Source organism: Pterocles gutturalis, unplaced genomic scaffold (assembly GCF_000699245.1).
Source record: "Pterocles gutturalis isolate BGI_N339 unplaced genomic scaffold, ASM69924v1 scaffold12930, whole genome shotgun sequence".
NCBI classification, from domain to species: Eukaryota; Metazoa; Chordata; class Aves; order Pterocliformes; family Pteroclidae; genus Pterocles; species Pterocles gutturalis.
In genome coordinates this window covers 698-18,906 of record NW_010146023.1, presented here as the reverse complement: position 1 = coordinate 18,906, position 18,209 = coordinate 698, and the positions used below count along the sequence as shown (strand labels likewise).

At 37.1% G+C, this 18,209-nt stretch overlaps 2 protein-coding genes across 2 annotated transcripts; one reads left to right on the top strand and one right to left on the bottom strand.

Annotated features, from left to right (window-relative positions):
- Positions 1 to 291: 291 nt before the first annotated feature.
- NDUFAF1 (NADH dehydrogenase (ubiquinone) complex I, assembly factor 1) lies at positions 292 to 7,218 on the top strand. Its single transcript, XM_010085583.1, has 4 exons — positions 292 to 801; positions 2,709 to 2,894; positions 4,113 to 4,187; positions 6,826 to 7,218. The coding sequence occupies exons 1-4, from the start codon at positions 292 to 294 to the stop codon at positions 6,964 to 6,966; spliced, it is 912 nt and encodes a 303-aa protein (XP_010083885.1). The 3' UTR covers positions 6,967 to 7,218.
- A 1,960-nt stretch (positions 7,219 to 9,178) lies between these two features.
- NUSAP1 (nucleolar and spindle associated protein 1) lies at positions 9,179 to 17,951 on the bottom strand (the record flags this gene model as incomplete). The annotated part of the gene is made up of 10 exons (XM_010085584.1): positions 9,179 to 9,266; positions 9,731 to 9,842; positions 10,424 to 10,534; positions 10,985 to 11,160; positions 12,354 to 12,541; positions 13,496 to 13,608; positions 14,368 to 14,460; positions 15,524 to 15,695; positions 16,633 to 16,821; positions 17,886 to 17,951. Coding segments are annotated over 10 exons (1,308 nt in total), but the record flags the coding sequence as incomplete, so codon positions are not given.
- Positions 17,952 to 18,209: the final 258 nt, after the last annotated feature.

The following is an 18,209-nucleotide window of genomic DNA, read 5'->3' as shown; positions in this document are numbered from 1 at the left end:
ATAGGGTGGAAATCATTAAGTAAACTAGAAGTCTGAGGAAGTTTAATACGATGTTACTTTTTATTCCTTTTTCCAATGGTTTAGATTTCTAGTTAATATCTGCTTTAAAAATTTAACAGTTTTACAAGCATCCTACATGTAATTTTTAAAAAATCTTTTATCTTTTTCGTTAAAGGTGGAGATAAACTACCATAACTAAAGCAAGATAGCTTTGGATACTATTTTTGTTGTTAAATTCATTTCAAACACGTTAATTGCCTTACTGGAAGTGAATTCTTCAAGTTTACCAGTATGGCTCTGACTATTATCTTGCTGAACAGTGCTTGCTTACGAGGCAGATGCTGCAGGCACAAAGTGTTGCGCCCGTTACTTGGACCTCTCATCAGCGATTCCATGTCTAAATTGCATAGCAGCTACAGGAGGCCAGGGTCACAGCCTGAGAAAAAACCATCTTGGCAAAATATTGATTTCAGTTTTAAGAAGGGCATTGATACCTTAAAGACTCAGCTAAGCATGCTGAAGAAGGAGACTGAAGATCATTTAACAGGACCTGGAGGCCAACTGTTCAGTCAGTACCTGTTGGAACAGACAAGGGTGTTGTGGGAGTTCCGGAGCCAAGAAGATTTAAATAAATGGGTTATTTCCTCTGATGTAGAGATTGGAGGGAAAAGTGAAGTTTACCTCAAATTGGGTAGGAATAACCAGGCTGCTCTGCTCTATGGAATCCTCAACACAGAAGTACCTCGTGATGGGGAGACAAAATACAGTGGATATTGTAGCATGAGATCCAAACCACCAGTGGTAAGTACAGCTTCATGTTTGCATAGCTTCTGTTATGAAAATGGAGAGCATTTGTGTGTAATCCCAGTGACAACAAGTGAACTGTTTACTGCAGTTGTGACTGATTGTTTCTGGGAATATTAGGTATTCCTTCATGGATGCAGTTGCTGCTCTATCCTTTGACCTGGAAGGAAGTTAAACTTTTTCTTGGATTTTATTTTATTTTCTTAGAAAGGGAAAAATATGCTTGGTCATTTACTTATGTGTGATAGGGCATCCACTCATTACGGCAGCCCTGTTTGCAACCTCTTTGCAAATGAAAGATCTGTAATGAACCCTTATCTCCAAAATTGGTGTGATTAAAATAGATGTCTCGCTAAATTTGAAGTTAATTGAATGTGTTATAAGGACAAATTTTCTGGTCTTTAAATTGGCCTATTCATCAAACTTGGTTTAGGTGAAGGAGTGTCTTTTTTACTCACAGGAACAGAAAAAAATGCTTTGGAATATACTTTCTAAAGGTCTGACTCCTACTGTAGATCAGAAAAAGCGAGACACAAATCTTTGGTAGCTCAGAATTGTACAAAACAGAACCAGAAATAGATGTGCTTATTATTGATACTGCTTGTTTCATTCCTTATTTCTAAGCACCTTTAAAAGCAAAAGAACATCTTGACTCTGTGTAAAAAATACTTAACTTTTTAGTCTGTTCTATCGGTTGTGACTTGGCACAAGTACACAGGTAAAATCTTCTGGGCCAGAAGCTTGGAAAGCAGAGAATATGAGTGAGCAAAATCAATGGGCAGATGAGAGGCAGATGAACACTGGTTAAAATGGTGACACTGGCTCAGAGGAATGGAACAGTAGGTTGAATGTCATCTGAGTTAAATTTCCAGGCTTGCTACTGACTTGTGTAAATGTGACTCAAAGTTTCACCTCCTAATTCTGAAGTATTTGAGGGTATTGGTCCATCTTTATAATGCAGTTTGAAATCAGAGTGTGAAAACATAAATACAAAGGCTCTTCTTTATTTAAGTAAAAAGGCTAAAAAACCGCAAAATCAAGTAGCCATAGCCCTTGTATTAATGTATTGATGATCTATTCATCCTACTACCTATAAGATGAGTTGGTAGAAGGACTGTTGATAGGTAACTGTAGTAGTGCTGTAAAATAAAGGGGAAGCCTCTGACTTCTTCATGCTGATTTTGACTTGTCTGAAGCAATTCTGGCCAAGAATAACCATGACCCCCACCCCACCATCGCTCCAAGGGACCTCAGTGTAACTCTGAAGACTCTTGGATCTGCATGTGGGCACATCGCAACTCTGGGACTTTTAAGTTCTTTGGAAAAAAATGTGGTTGAGAATTAACATGCTTGCAATTCGTATCATTAAGCACAGTTAATGACAAAAAAGCGTTGGAAAACATTAAATGCTTCCAGTGCTTATGTCAGCCTTCAATAAGGGAAGTTATCGCAGGGGATATATTATCCCACTGCTTCAATTTCGTATAATCACCTCTGAATAATCTAGTACTGACTGCAGAATATTAAACATAATGAATTACGTTAAACCTAATGAACTACATAACTAGTGATCCGTCACTCTAGGATTTGCGTACTTGACTGGTGGGGAATTTGGTCCTAGGAAGGAGGTCTGATTTCTGATAGTTACAGGATTGTGGTTTACAATTAAAGCATGAGTCCTCAGAGTGGTAATACTGCAATTTGTGGGCTCCAATACAGTGCTGAAGGAAATTCAGTGAGATCAGCAGCTAGTATGATGAAAGTAACCCAGTTTTCACTATGTCTCAGTAGATATTATTTGACATAGTAATGAGGGCAGTGATCAAAGCAGTAGTGCTCTGTTCTTCATAATGGAAGTTTCCCTTTATTAAGGAGGAATAATTCTATTTATTAATAATTTGTAGGGATCTTTTGCTAGGAAGAAGTATTATGACTGGTCAAACTTCAACAGCCTGTATCTACGTGTCCGTGGCGACGGCAGACCTTGGATGGTAAACATTTATACAGACCCTTACTTCTCTCATCAAAAGGATGACCTCTACAACTACTTCATGTTCACCCGAGGAGGCCCTTACTGGGAGGAAATAAAGGTGAATTAATGAGTCTTTCCAACTAACGAGACTATCTTGGGGTCCTGACCGTAGCTCTGTGGAAGGGGAATTCTTTCAAGTTACGGTTTGTTGCTATTGCTGTCCATTCAGCATTGTTTCTGCTACATGTCCTCATATAGACGTGTGCCTTTGGCTTGGGAGTTCCCAAAATTGTACATCACTGGGTTGTGGGAGGGCACACTGTCAATTGTATTAAAGATTTGATCCACCATATGTTCACCTAGATGTCTGCTATTAGCTATTACTGGAACAGTAGAATAGATACAGTGATTGAGGCTTAGCAGGTGTTGCCAGGAATATTCTGTGGTAACCATTTTATCTGTAATACAAATGGACGTAGGCTGGTGTAGGATTTGTACCCTGCAACAGGATTTGCTTAGTCAGAGAGTCAAAGGTGAGTTTTGTCACTTATGGCCTTTGAATCTGTGACACAATTATATTTGTAAGAAGTGGGAGGTTTGGCACTTTTCTGACGAAACTTGGGGAGCTTTTGTAATTTGCTGATGATGACATTAAGGTTTGCATGTCCTTATGAACTGGCATTCAGTGCTTCATAATACCATTGTCCAGTCGTGTGAGAAGAGCCCATTGCTTCACAGATGAGGAGTTAGGAGGATGAAAATGGGTGTGTCATTGCTGGTTTGCGTGCTTTCCTCTCACCCACACCAGCCAACCCTCCTGTTTCCTCTTATTGCAGCTCCTCTCCTTTCTTGCTCCCACAGCTTTCAAAGCCATTTTTACATTACTCTGAACTGCTTTGCTAGGTGATCGATGTCTCCAGTAGGAAGTTTGCACTATGAGATGCACAGCTTGGGTACAGACAAGCTGTCGATATACATGCATGCTAGACTTTTCCATTAATTTCTGGTTTATGTTGACATGTTATGGGAAGGAGATATTCTCAATGTAAACAGTCACCTTCTGTGCTGCAGCCTCTCTTTGTGCCCTAACATGATAACAATCCTGCATGGCAGCTACAAATGGCCACCACAGAACATTGTGGGGCTGAAGCTGGCTGCGAATGGTTAAGGAAAGGGTTAATGTGGCCCATTTCTCTGTGCCAGTTCTATGCACCCAGCTAGTGCTGGTAGCACAGTATGATTTCATTTCCTAAGGCAGACTTTTTTTTTTTTTTTTAAATTATTCTATGTACTGGTGACACTAAATTCTGGTTTGGTTTTATTTTGTTTCTGTCAGATTCCATTTTCCAAATTCTTTCTCTCCAGTCGGGGAAGAGTGCAGGATGACCAGCATCCTATCTGGTTAGACAAGGCAAGTTTTCTATAAGCTTTATCTGTCTGCAATTTCCTTTAAGATTATATTGTCATGATATAGATAATTTACAAATCCTTTAATGTTTGTGAATTTGAAATTGAAGGGCCTCTTCTTGTTATAAGGTACTTACTCCTGTGTGCTTGCCTTTGCATATAAATTATCCTACTTTGTCATAGCAGTGTCAGTTTACTTCAAAAGAGCTCAAATTATATTTTAATGAGATCTGTATAACCAAGAAACTGCTCACAACTTTTGCTTCTCAAAAAAAAAAAAAGGTTGTTTTTGAGGAATGATCAAAGTGACTAAGAAATCTAAAATGTCAGTTGGCATAGTACTGCCAAAAATAATAAAAGTAAGTATCATAAACTTCCTTCCTGACAGATGACTGTAAGGGATAGCTCATAATGAGATTTTATTTGAGGATGTACTGTATCAGTGACCTTGATGGTTAGCAGTAAACTGCTGTATTTATAGGCTCTTTTCTAGTTTTTTTCATGCTTTCTGGTTGAAGTATTAGGTAAAAGTATTGAGTGTATTTTTTTCCTGCAAATAAGTAGACTAATTCACTGATTCACAGTGGGAGATATGTTGGAAGAAATTGTTTCTATATTTTTTTCTTTTACATTTCAGTGACTTAAAAAAAAAACAAAAACCCCTCATCCCCCCCAAAAAACCCAAAACAAAAAAACCCAAACAAAAATTCCAAACCCTCCTGTATACAGCTGAGGGCAGCTTAGTACCCAGTGACTGCTGAAAGGAAAACAATGTTAGAGAAAATAAAGGGCCCACGACCTGAATCACTGTTAGTTACTTGGGATGTTGCATTCAGTTCCTAACTGCCTTAATAATAATAAAAAAAAAAAAAACAACTCCAAATAATAAATTTGGGAAAAATTTGAGGGCAATTCAGTGGTTGGCAGCACTAAAACAGTCTGGTTTAAAACAGAAGAAATTGAGGTTGTAGAAGGCAAGTATGAATGATATGAAGAAGGTGGATCAACTACGAGGAAAAATACACTTCATGGAAGACAGTTATTCTAAAAGGCCTATGCTTAAATACAGACACTGAAGAATTTATCAGGATTTGGAATATAGAATAATTCAAAATGGTTAATGAAAACATAAAGTTGTATATGGGGTGTTTAAAAATATTTACCAAGAGTTAAAAGGGCAAAATGGTACTTGGTCTAAGCATCCTTCACTTACTTTTCATTCCTTATTGTCTTATGCTTAGTATTTCACTGTAAAAACTATGCACTTGCATACAATATTAAATGTAATTTTACAGATGCATTTTAAAGAAACCCAAAAATAGGGGAAGTAGTGTGAAGGCAATTAAATAAATTAATTAATTAAATTAATTTAATTAGGATTAAATGTCCTGGTCCCTCACAATACTACTGTACGCTTTCCCAGGAACCAGGAAAGGCATTGTTAAACAGGAATAAAAAGGCAGGAAATAGCCAAAGTACCTAGGGCTTGCAAAGGAGTAAATTCTTCAGAGCAGAGGGTTTAGGTGGCTCCCATACTCATCTATAATATGAATATAACAATAGAAACTCTCCAGGCTCCATAAGCCAAGGGGCTGATTGTAGAGCTTGCTTCTGGGGAAGACACACCATTTGTAACATTAGAATAATCTGAGAGGAATGTCAATGCGGTTAATTACTTCAGCTTTGTTCTATCATTTCTTTAGCATACATTTGCAATATATATTTAGCCTCAGCCTACAATTATTCAACTTTATCTGACACATCCTATGCATTATTTCCCTGCATGTACAGCAGTCCTTAAAATAATGGGTACAGCTCAGACCTGTGCTTCTAGCAGTGCTTAGGGGCAGCCAGAGCTGAACAGGTGGCATGCCACTGGTGACCCAACTTGTTTTAGAACTGCTACCACTGGAGTCTCTGAAAGGTGACTGGTGACATGTAAGAGCTGAGAAAGCTTTCAGGCAAGGCACAGGCTAGTAGGAAACATGCCTGAGCCACAGAGATTTTAATGGAATTTGTTAGAATAAAAATTATTTGCTTTAATTGGAATAGTGGTGGGGGAGAACATTAGGGGAAAGAAATGAGTAATGTTCTTATATTTAACATTATTCTAATTGGGAAACAGTGGCCAAGAACATTGCCTTAGTATAAAACACAGCAACAAAGTTTCTTGCATTTTTAATATGTCTGTTTTGGTGCACTTTCACACTGTACTATGTGTATGACTCGATCTAGAATGAAAGTTCCTTTCTGTCCTTAATTCTGTTCCGTTTGTGTTTCCTGTCCACGTAAGAATTGCAACAGATTTTATGAAAGTGTTTATACACCTAATTATAATGAAACTGGCACTGCACAACCCTTGAAGGATAAAAACTGCAGTGTTGCTTTAGGCTCAGGCCATTTCTAATAGAGGGTTCAACACTGTGATGGAAAGGCAAACGTGAAGGAGTTTTCCAGTGGGGTCTGTATTGAAAATGTGTCAGTGAAGTGTTCAAGCCTTGAGAAATGCTGCTGCATTTTGAACAAATAAGAGTTTAAAGTAGATGGCCGTGAATTGTTTGTAAAATATGGAAGGGGTGGATACAATCAAACACAATTTTAACATTATAAATATATTTCTAAAGTATGTATCTTTTAATTAGATTAGTACCCTTGGATTCACAATTGGAGATAAAGTAGATGGTCCGTTCCAGCTGGAGATTGATTTTATTGGCCTGCTAAACGATAGAGCTCATACAGAAGAATTTGCCTATGAAACATATGAAAAGAATCCTCAAGTCTAAGTTGGGCTGGTGTCCTTTGGGACATTCTTCAGATGCTTGGTTCATTTTTATAAAACACTTCTTACTGTGTGGCTTATAACAACTTGAAGATTCTATGTAAACATTAAAGAGATTAAGTGCATGAGATGTTGACTGCAGTAATCTAACTAGAGTGATGCTGTTGGCATCTTTGAGCTGCCAAATACAGAACCCTGGAGAGACTGTACATACATGGACTGGAACAGAGCCTGAGGAGAGTTGTGATACATTCTTGCAAAGGAGTAGCTGTTGACTGGGTAAGTTTTGGCTTCTGTCCTGACCTTTACAGAAATAAAAGTATTTCATGAGATTGGTGTAGTTCTTTTCTGTACAAAAGTTGTATTTTCTACATTATATAGTTTGTAGACAATTGTAAAACACTCATATCCACTAGTTTTAAACTGGAAAAAGTATGATGAGAATTAATTCCATGAGGAATGGTGCTTGAGTGTGACTCAGCTGCTGAAATTTACAAAGAATAGCACCAGCAGTGGCAACCGCAGGAGTATTTCAATCTTTAGCTTTGGCTTCTTTGACTAGCTAAAAAAAGAACAGGCTGCCACTGCCAAGACTGAAACAGGAGCCAGGCAGCAGGCTTGGCTTTTTGGTTAGTCCTACAGCTTTATAGAGCTAAGGGTGTTGAACAGAAGTAACACTCTGAGTGGGATTGGGGGAGACCCCCATCACTGTTCCCTGAGAAGGCACAGCTCAGCTTGATCAGCACCGTTACAGAGCACATCAGGTCACACTTTTCTGATGTGTGCAATTAGCTTCACTGGGCTGTTTGGTAAGAAGGCACAGGCTCAGCTGGTGCCAGAGAAGCTCAATACTTCCCTTTTTCTGAGGAGTCCAGTTTTCAGTAATTTGAGAAACACTTTAACGAACAAGTGATGAATGGTTTTGTTTCAGACTTGGTCTTATCGAAGCACTGACCTCCTCCACCCATTAAGTGTATCTTACAGATATTAAATATATCTAAATTGTATATGGAAGAGGCCCCAATAAAGCAAGCTGAAGCAGGGTCTTGTATTATCATTTTCTTCTTGCACAGAATGAAACGGCTTAAGAGCAAAAGAGGAGTGATGGTTATTGTTTCTGAAGATACTGGAACAAACATGCATTCAGCAGGTGGGAGGCAGGTTAACTGGTAAGGAAAACTCATCACAAAAAAAGACACTGAGTATTAAATACAAATGGGAACAAAACTAGTACTACATTAAAGTGATAGTTATACATAGGACACCAGATGATATAACCAGTGATAAACAAGATATATACAAAATATTTATTTTCTCCCCATTAAGTTTATAAAAAAAATTGCTTGTTCTTGACATTTCAGCATATATTTGATAGGACACTAAATTCACTGAAACAATTCTAGCTGAGATTACAACTGCTAAATTACCTTTCCAGTTCCATCCTTAATAAATCCAGACAGTTTTTCTATGTAGTTTTTAAAAGTAACAATAACAGCTTTTAAATCCAAGGTATCAAGCATGCCTAAACACTACTGTAACCTCTTTAAGCATCATATTTACCGTAGAAAGGAACAAAACAACCTGAACTGTTCAAAGCACTCAGTTTGTAATTTGTAAAGCCACTTGTCCGTTGTGACTTTTAAAAAATATGGTATTTTACAATTATGTTATGGTGTAAGCTTTTAGTTTTCCAGAGAGCTTGCATTTTTTTTTTCTTCTCTTGGAAACTCTCTACTACTTTATAGGCTTGTAGTTAGAAATGCTGAATAAGTGCTGCAACAGTTTTTAGAGAATTTAAGGATTGCTTTGGAGAAGAGGGCAAGCAGACATCTCCAACTCCTGGGATTTACCAGAGGAACATTTTGAAGCTTGCTATGCACAGAGTGTATTCTAGTGGGTAACAAATGCATTCTGGGGGAGAAGTCTGTCCTAAGTTGCAAGGAGGCTTCCTGAGCATTTTTTTTTCAACTTACATTTTCTCCTTTAACATCTTTTAGTTAAATGAGTTAGGTTAAATGAAAGCATTATTAAGTAACTAGAGACAGTTCTGCGGTCTCATCTCATTAGAGAAGTTGATCACTAAAACATTACACTCAGATGCATTTTAAGATCTTATTCAACTAGCTAATAGCTACCTGAACCACACACAGACAGCAGAAATATTTACATGACAGCAACAGTATTTACAGTTATTTCTTAGATATTTCTTATTTCCCTTAACACACAGATAGTCCTCTGCGGTTTCCGAGAGTCTGAGCCTTTTTCTTTTTTCTTTCTTGCTCATGTTTCTCACGCCTTTCTTCCCTGAAGGGGAAAAGGAAGAGAGACAGACCATAATCAAGTTATATTAAAGCTAGAGACACACCAACCAAAGGAATCTGAAGCTCACCAAAGCTTAACATGTATTTAACCAGTGTGCTGCATTTGCCATGGGCAGGGAGAACAGCTCCATTTTAGACTGAATCCAAACATTCAGGCAAATACTTCTGCTTAGACCTACAGGTCTAACATTCAAGGTAACAACATGTCAATATTCACAGCTTCTTCTAAAGGTGAAGGTATGTCTCCAAACACTAGAACTGATAGCTTTCATAGAATAAAAGTCTATTGGATTCAGAGCTGCCCTCTTTGTTGGCCTTGCTGATACTAGACAAACTACTGGAAGCAAGGATTCTTTCCTGAACTGTGTATCTAAATCCTAAAAAGACAATTGAGTCATCATATAATTTTAAACAACACTATTCATGAAAAGTTATTGCTGTACTAACCTTGTCTGGAGAGGTGGCTGTTTGTAATTTTTCTGATGTGAAGAGACGTTGCTACCGACAGACTTTTTTAGGACTATGTTTTCTTTAAATTCTCCCCAAGGTTTTAGTCGTCCTACAATTTAGGGGCAAGAAGAGAGACTACTGAATTACTAGTGTAGTAATTGCGTGCTTAACATATTGCAGTGAATTTTACACTAGCTAGCCTGTTGTTTTTTTTTTCTGGTTGACTTTAAGATTAAATGCCTCTTCAGCTGTATTATCAGTTTCACCAGCCCATTTCCTACAAGTAGTTTTTCTATAAGTAGTAACAAGTGACTGTACTTAGAAGTAACACCACACAAAGTTCAGCTTCTCACACAACAGTGCACTTTTAAAAAAAATAATAATTATGTAAAGGAATCTCTCATATTCCCTGTATATACATCTATTCAGTGGTATACAAGGATGTTTATTCTTATATTTATGAGCTTTTGGTCATAAGGACTTATACTTCAATAGGGAGGCTCTTAAAACATATATTATGTAGAAATTTAACATCAGTCTACAGACAGTGTGGGAATCCAGAGAGGAAGGGAAAGGGACAGGAAAAGAGACTGAAAACTTTGCTGTGTCATGGCTTGTATCAATGCCTTACTTTATGAGCCCTTACGTATAAGGGATAGGACCAACACAAACCACACAGGCCCACAGTACCTTTGTGTGGCTGATAATTAAGCGGCCTTGAGAGACTTGCTTTGAGATCAAATGTCTTCTTGGTGCTTGTGGGTTCTGCAGGGTGAGCTGCAAACTTGAATGGAGTCATAACTACAAAAGGCATCAAGATATTACAATTATAGTAGCAAGAACATCACTCTATATAGCAAGGTGGAAAGTACCTGTGAAGAGTTATCAAGACCAAAGAGCCATTAAATGCTACCATCTGCCCTCTCTAAAGACAGATTGCACAAATACAGCTCCCTTGAAATTGGGAGCTTTCAGGTCTGGAAAGGGCAGGAGTTGCAGAGTATTAGCCCTTTTGCTCCGATTCTGCTAAGCAGTAGCACATACAGCTCCATGTATTTTTCTAGTCCTTCAGAGCAAATTATGTTTCCTATTCCCTATACTTATTTGGAACCAAGTGAATTTTCACAATTAAAAAAGTATTCTTCCAGAACACAACCGCTTCCCATCAGCAGTGGAAGTTTTCTTTCCTGCCTAAATATTCTTCCCTCCCAAAAATTCTTTCCCCCCCTAAATATTTGCTGTCCACTTTACCCTTTGATGCAGTCAGATCATTATTGCTTGCATTTCCCTTGCTGTTTTTCCGACTTATCAGTTTGCAGCTCTTTTGGCTGTCAGGTGTACAAATCCCCTCCAAGTATGGAGACATTCTAGATGGAGTCTTGGTAAGAGAGCGTTTATGCTCATTATCTTTTGTGGCTTCCGAAAACCTAAAAATTATTAGAAATATGAAGACAAAGTTAGTCACCTACAAGGAACGTAAGCAACATGACAGAATACAGAAGGTTCTGTGTTCTACCTTTCTTACAGACAGGAAGTTTTACTGTATAAGATATTCACAGCCTATGCATAAGCTGCACTAAAAACACCTTCGCTGGCAGTTTTCGAGTTATGAGCCATCGTCAATAGCAGCAAGTAATATTAGGAATTACAAAGAACAGACTCTCATGTTATTTGGAGAACAAATATATTTGGATGTAGTAAGCTACTAGATTTCCTTACCAACAGATATTACTTACTTTAGATATGGATTCTATAGTAAGACATTTATATATATATGTTACTTTGAAAATTCAAGTTAAGAAAAACTAAAAAAAAATTAACAGAACTCTAGAACACAAAGATCTACAAGAGGAAGAAGCTGGAAACTTTAATCAAAGCACACAAATTGCCTGCATATCAAGACATGCACATGTGCTGTATGTATGTGTGTATATACACACATTTTAAATGTATATATGTGTATACATATATATAAACATATGAAAGAAAATTCAAAATCTTGCATGAAGTAATAGCCTTATCAAAGAGGCACTGAGAATATGATGAAAACCGTCACGATATGGAAGCTTTCATTTGTTGTTATCTGTTGAAATCAAAGACAGCACATTCAAAGTATGAACTAAGACAGTAAGATTATGGATTGTAAAAGGAATCTGTACTCTTGACTTTTGAATAGCAAAAGAACAATTATAACTCCCATAATTATTTACTAGGAGTTGTCAATATGAGAAGTCACACTATCTGACTTAATAATAACACCCCCCCTACACTTTATTCCCAGACAAGGAAGTCCCAGCAGTTACCATCTTGGCATGCAAAAGTTGAGAGGTGAAGGTTGTCAGAAAAATAGAAAGTAACACAACCGAGACCTCAGATTAACCAGATATTGTTAGCAGGGGGAAAAGGATACGGGTAAAGCTGAAAAAGAGTTAAGATTCCTCTACCATTCAGACATCAAAACAAAGAAGCAAGATACTAACAGCACAGTAAGGCTTAAACCAACCATAAAGCTAGACTGAAAGCAATCAGAATTAGTCTCGTAGTTCATGCTTGGAATAATGTAGTCAAATCAGTCAGCATACCAAATTGCTCACTGGTAGTTTTGGTTTGTTCTTTTTACCTGACATTCATTTTGGCTGTTGAAAGGACAGAAGGATTAAATGAAGATTTCCTAGATAAAATACTCCGATTGGCAGTGTTCAGAGCACTGTGTGGTGAACGCCGCAGGGTACTAGGGGTGCAGGTGGCGGAGAATCTGCCTCTTTCTGGATTTGGGCTGAATAAAAACGTTTTGCCACTGGTTTGTTTCTAGGGAAAAGCAAATCACAAGTTAGCGCACTCTTCTAAAACTTTATCAGAAAAGCAGCTAAGAGGAAGGGAAAACACACAGTGAGTCAAGCATATAGTCTCTTAAGGTTTTCCCTTTTTTTCCTTAAAAGCATACTTTAAAAGTAAGTAGTTATATTATTATTAAACTGATCTGAAAATATGTACTTTAGAATTGTTATGTGGAGTGCCTTTTTCTGGCGCTCTTAAGGGGTTTGATTTTTTGGCCAGCACCTGCCAAAAGTAATTAGTCTTATGTATACATTGATACACTGTACGCCATAGAAAAGAGAAAGGTGGTGTTCAAGAGTTTCAGTGTTACTGTTTTGATATGGCCATTAGCATATTCATTCATATATTCACTGACACATTACTGTCACTTTTCTAAAGGTCTGTCACACTCTGAATGAGGCCCTATTAGCAGCTTTCGCCCATGCAAGCGTGAAATACAAAAACCGAGAACAACGTATGTGGTGTGTATTTTAAAGGGGAGTCATATGCGGTCATTGGACAATGGTTCTTTAAGGCACAAAAAAGGAGCTAATGTGCAATTCCTCCTCTTTGGAAACTAGCCCACCCCCTCGGTTAAGTTCTGCAGCAATTCAAACAGTTATAAGCAAAAGCTCCAGGAGATCCTTCACAAAAGTAATTGTGACAATTATTTTTACTCAAAACTGACAAGTTATTTGTTGGTTCCTGTAACTATTTATAGCCATACACTGTTAATATATTAAAACTTCTATAACTCTACAAGTTATATACAAATAACCAAATATAACTAGTTATATAGGACTCCAGTTAAATTTCACTGATAAGATTCCACTGCACGTGCGCATAACCAGCTACTTCCTGCTCTACTCTATCGGGCTTTTAACGAGAGGCTCTGGAGATAAATGAATGTGGGAACAATGGGTATCTTCCTATATTATAACTTACCTTGACTTCATTGTGAGAACTGCTGCAGTTTTCATTCCTTTTTTTTTTCCTCTCAGTGTAGTCAACAATAGATTCCATTTTCTTGAACTGAGCCTCATGCAACTTTTTAAAGTCTAAGAAGTTCCAAAAATGAGAATAGTCACATATCTGATAAGCTCCTAAGGAAGTTTACTACTTAATAGAAGAATGTTGCAACACCTATTGTTATGGCCTCAAAAACAAACAAGAAACCAAACAAACCCACCACACCAACATATCCCTCTAATTAAAGGCTCTGCGTACACAGGTAACCAAACAGTATGAATCAGAACCTACTGCATCAGCTACATAGCCAGTTACTTGATGCATGCTCTGGAGAATTACAGAATGGTTTGGGTTGGAAGGGACCTTTAAAGATCATCTAGTCCAACGCCCAAATTCTGCAGTTAAATTAAAAAAAAAACCACACACAAAAAACCACCCACTTCTAAATTTTAAACAAATTAATATATTTTACGAAGTGAAGAAACTGAGCTAATACATTATAAATACTATTATTGTGCTGGACTATTGGGTGAAAACTAAACAAGCAGGAGTAATAGCATGTCATCCTGCTCTGTTTTGAAAATCATGAATGCAAGTATTATATCCAAAAGACAGAGTGTTCAGCAAACCAGTTTTATAACATACACGTGAGTCTTTTACTACCATGAATTTACAAGTTGGAAGATACACCTTAAAATGTAACCTTTGTGAACTGTTTCTGTTTGCTTGCTTTTTAAAGAGAGGATGTTCTCTTCTTCAAGAAGAAATAGAAATGCGGGTTGGAAAAAACTGTAAGTGAAGTCTCCCTTCACACACAGACAATACATCTAGATGGCAGGTCATCTTACTTGGTGTAGTAGTAGCTTTCATTTCTGTTTTCCCAGACCTAGATGCACGGCCTACAGATACAGGGATCTTCCCTCCTGCACGATGAGTATCACCTGGTACAGTAAGATTAGACAAAATCATTGGAACACCTGGAAAATATTTTAATGTCATCACAACCTTTTTAAAAGTATTTGTTCCAAAACGCACTTCGCCTCCTCAGAGTGGGGTTGGTTTTGAGAAATAAAGACACCAGCACAGATACTTCTAATTACAGTTAAATGAAGAGATGAGTACTTTGCCAACTGTCAGGATGAATGCTGCTTCCAAAGCATCCTCTACATATTCTATTGCTTCTATTTTTAAAGTAACTTCGCTGAAAATCCGCATTTTCTGAATTAGTTTCAAAATTATAAATGGCCTCCAATAAGAAAGTCCCTGTAAATTCTACTGAACAGCAAGAATATCCATAATGCAGCTCAAGGACTATGTACATTTAGTCTAACAGGAGCGAACAATGCTATATATCTTATCTGGCAGACCCAGAATATCAATAAATTATCAGATTGGGCAGACAAACTCATTTCTTCATGTCAGCTGCATGCATGAAGGAGTTGAGGAAAAATGAGTTCATGTCTGAAGGTCTAAAAAAAGCCATCAGATAGAAAAGTGATCTACTGTAGTACATTCAGATATTGTTAGGCAGTTTAAATTAATGGTAAAGGATTCTGTGTGTCCACTTTTTTTCTTTTAGTCCTGGGGAAGACAAGGACAAAACCTGTTCATCTGTAGGAAAAGAAAAATAAAGCATGAGAAAGGAAGCTCTCCCTTTCTTGCCACTTTTTAAAGGAGCCAAGTAGCATCTTAGGGGTATTCCAAAAGGCACTGATCCTAAATAAGGTGAAGGCTCAAATACACTTAGACCTTCGAGAACTCCTTCACTAAAAACACCAGGTCCAGAGTTCTGAAGTCAAAACCAGCAGGATTTCTACATTGTGGATTTGTGTTACAACATGCAAACAAGTACACTAAATCAAAGAGATGGATTTTTTTCTGGCATCTCCAAATAAAGTACTGATCACCAGATGTGCAACAAAAATCTTTGCAGACACAATAAAATAACCAAAAGGGACATTTTAAGTAGTACAAATTACTAATTTTTTGGAATTTTCTACTTACATTCATGTCTTCTTTTAGTAGAAGTCTTCTCTGGCTGTCCTTTCTGAGCAGCACCCATCCCTGGATTCTCAATAGCTTTCTTTTCAGTTACTGGTTCTTCATTTTGGAATACCTTCTGTCCCTTTCCACACTCACCCTTAGGCACTTTGTTTTCTTTCATTTCAGAATGCTCCTGCAGTTTAAACATACTTTATTGAAACAGTTTGTTCGACTGGATATAAAGAAAGGCTGTTGTTCTAAGAACAGTCAGTGGAACAGGTTTCCCAGACAGGTCGCATAGCCTCCAACCATAGAGGTTTTCAACATCAGATTAGGTAAAGCCTTAAGCATTGTGGTGTAACCTCATAGTTGACCTTGCTTTGATCAGGAGATTGAACAAGAGACTTTCTGAAGCCCAACTGGAATTAACCTATGAGATGCTTACCCTGTTATCTTTATTAGAAAGCTTTTACTTGCACAGCTCTAACACTGTAGTACTTTTGTCAATAAAGGCAATTTTGTAAGTTATTTGCAAGTAAAAATAAGGTCAATGGCTGTTACTTTCCACTATTGTAGCTAAGGTTACTGTACAATTCTCTAACACTAACAGACTAACACTCATCTTCTCATTTCCCTTCTCTGACTGTAAATCTGTCAGTCTTACACACAGTTCTTAGTTCAACCACTGTTTGCATGTCATTCTAGAGAAAAATAATTCTACCCCCATGTCACCTTGGAACTTTCCCCCACCTCCATCATACAATCCATGAATAAAGAACCTACTGAGAGGAGTGTGAATTTAAAAATGGGGATATTTAGGCAATCATCCAATTTCTGTTAATTTTTCTCCGTAAAGAAGTAATGACTAACAAGTAATCTCTGCTCATTATGGAACAGCACATAGTCAAGACAGACAAAAGTCAGTGCTACCAAGTACAGAAGACCAGTACCAGAATGTCTGCACATGAAATTCTTATCTATGCACAAACACACACACACACACACACATATATATACATATAAAAATGTATACCACCTGCTAAATGGTGGCAGAACAAATCAAATGTGTTTAGTTTATGCTTGGGAGAAGGAGTGGAAGCCAGCACACAAAATCAAGCAAGGCAAATCACCTCTTTCTCAGCAGAAAAACCTATATTTTCTTCACTGGCATTAGTTTCCCCATTGGAGTTCCTCTTTTTTCTTGTTTTCTTTTCTTTACCACATCTTTTTGTAATAAAACATACTGAGTCAGGCATAATTTTCTCCCGATTGCTCAGTTCATCTGATTCAATGGAAGCAGGCGCACTTTTTTCAGAGTCCTGTAGCAGAAAAATATAATGTGGAACACATCTGACACAACCATAAAGTTAGACACTCCAAAGAGACAGTTTCAACTTTATTATTGGAGAAAGTATTTTATACAGAGGAAAAACTATGCCATTTAGTAGCATAGTAATCAAGAAATAGGCAATATCTAGGTTTCCCTAAACATCAAAGTTCACTGTTTGAAGACTTTAAGAAGTCCTACAGTTGTTTTATTATATAGCATTTTAACAAGATTATAAAAAAACTAATACTTTAAGTTTGAAATCTGACTTGCACGATGCTGTGACCTTCACAGATTTGTACGTTTCTGTGGAATACTTTTCACCAAAAAAATCAGAGCCTCTGCCATGCTTGTTAAAATTAAAGATAAGTTTCCATGGTTTACACCTGTTCCTCAAACCTTTAAAGTAAAGATTTTAAAGGAAGCACTTAAAGGAGACATATTATAGAAAAAGCAGATCCCAATTTACTTTCTATCCAAAAAATGTAAAAAACATCACTATACCCAACAAAATAATTCAGTTTACAGAAGAGAAAACTTTTTTTAAAAGTTAAGAAAACAATACATTAAGAGATTAGTAAAGGAAACATCGCAATTGTGTCACTTTCATTATAGTATCAGTGTAAGTCCATTGTAGTAGGGGCAAAATAGTTTCAGATGAGTATCTAGTCCCTTTCATCTAGGCAGGCAAAAGGAATAAAATATTTTTGTATTTGGTACTGACTAGTATCTGGAGCTAAACAGGCAAGAATTAATATTTGTTCAACAGAAATTAAAGGCTAGCATTCACAGAGAACAATTTTGTACTGATTCTGAAAAATACATGGATAATTTTGGCAGCTAAGAGGAAATCAGATCATATAGGAGGCCACTTCCAAGCACATTTGTTTCTATCAGTACCTGAGTATATTAAACTAAAGACATTATTAAGAAAAAGGAATATTTATTACAGTTCACATCATGATAGAAAAACAACCTTCACAACATGCCCTGCTCTACTAGTTAGAAAGTTAGATCAATCTCTCCTAAAAGAGCAGCTGATTTATCATCTATTACCATATTTCTGTTTTCTTCTTTTGCTCCATTAAAATGCTGCTTCAGTGCTTTCAACAATTTGTCTCCCTGGAAAAAATCAAAACAACATATAAACCAAATATTGAACTAAGTCATCAAACAAAAAAACTGCATAAACCCAACTAGTGTCCTATAAATTGATCCAACAAACAAGCAGAACATTTCCTAAATCTGACAGAATAAGGCATTCCTAGAGCTTCATTCGAGTCAGTCAGATTAGAGAAAGTGCTTAAGGCCACAGACAAAGACGCAGCATATTCTCCACAGAAGTACAAAGACAAATTTCTCTGACTATGTTTCTTCTGG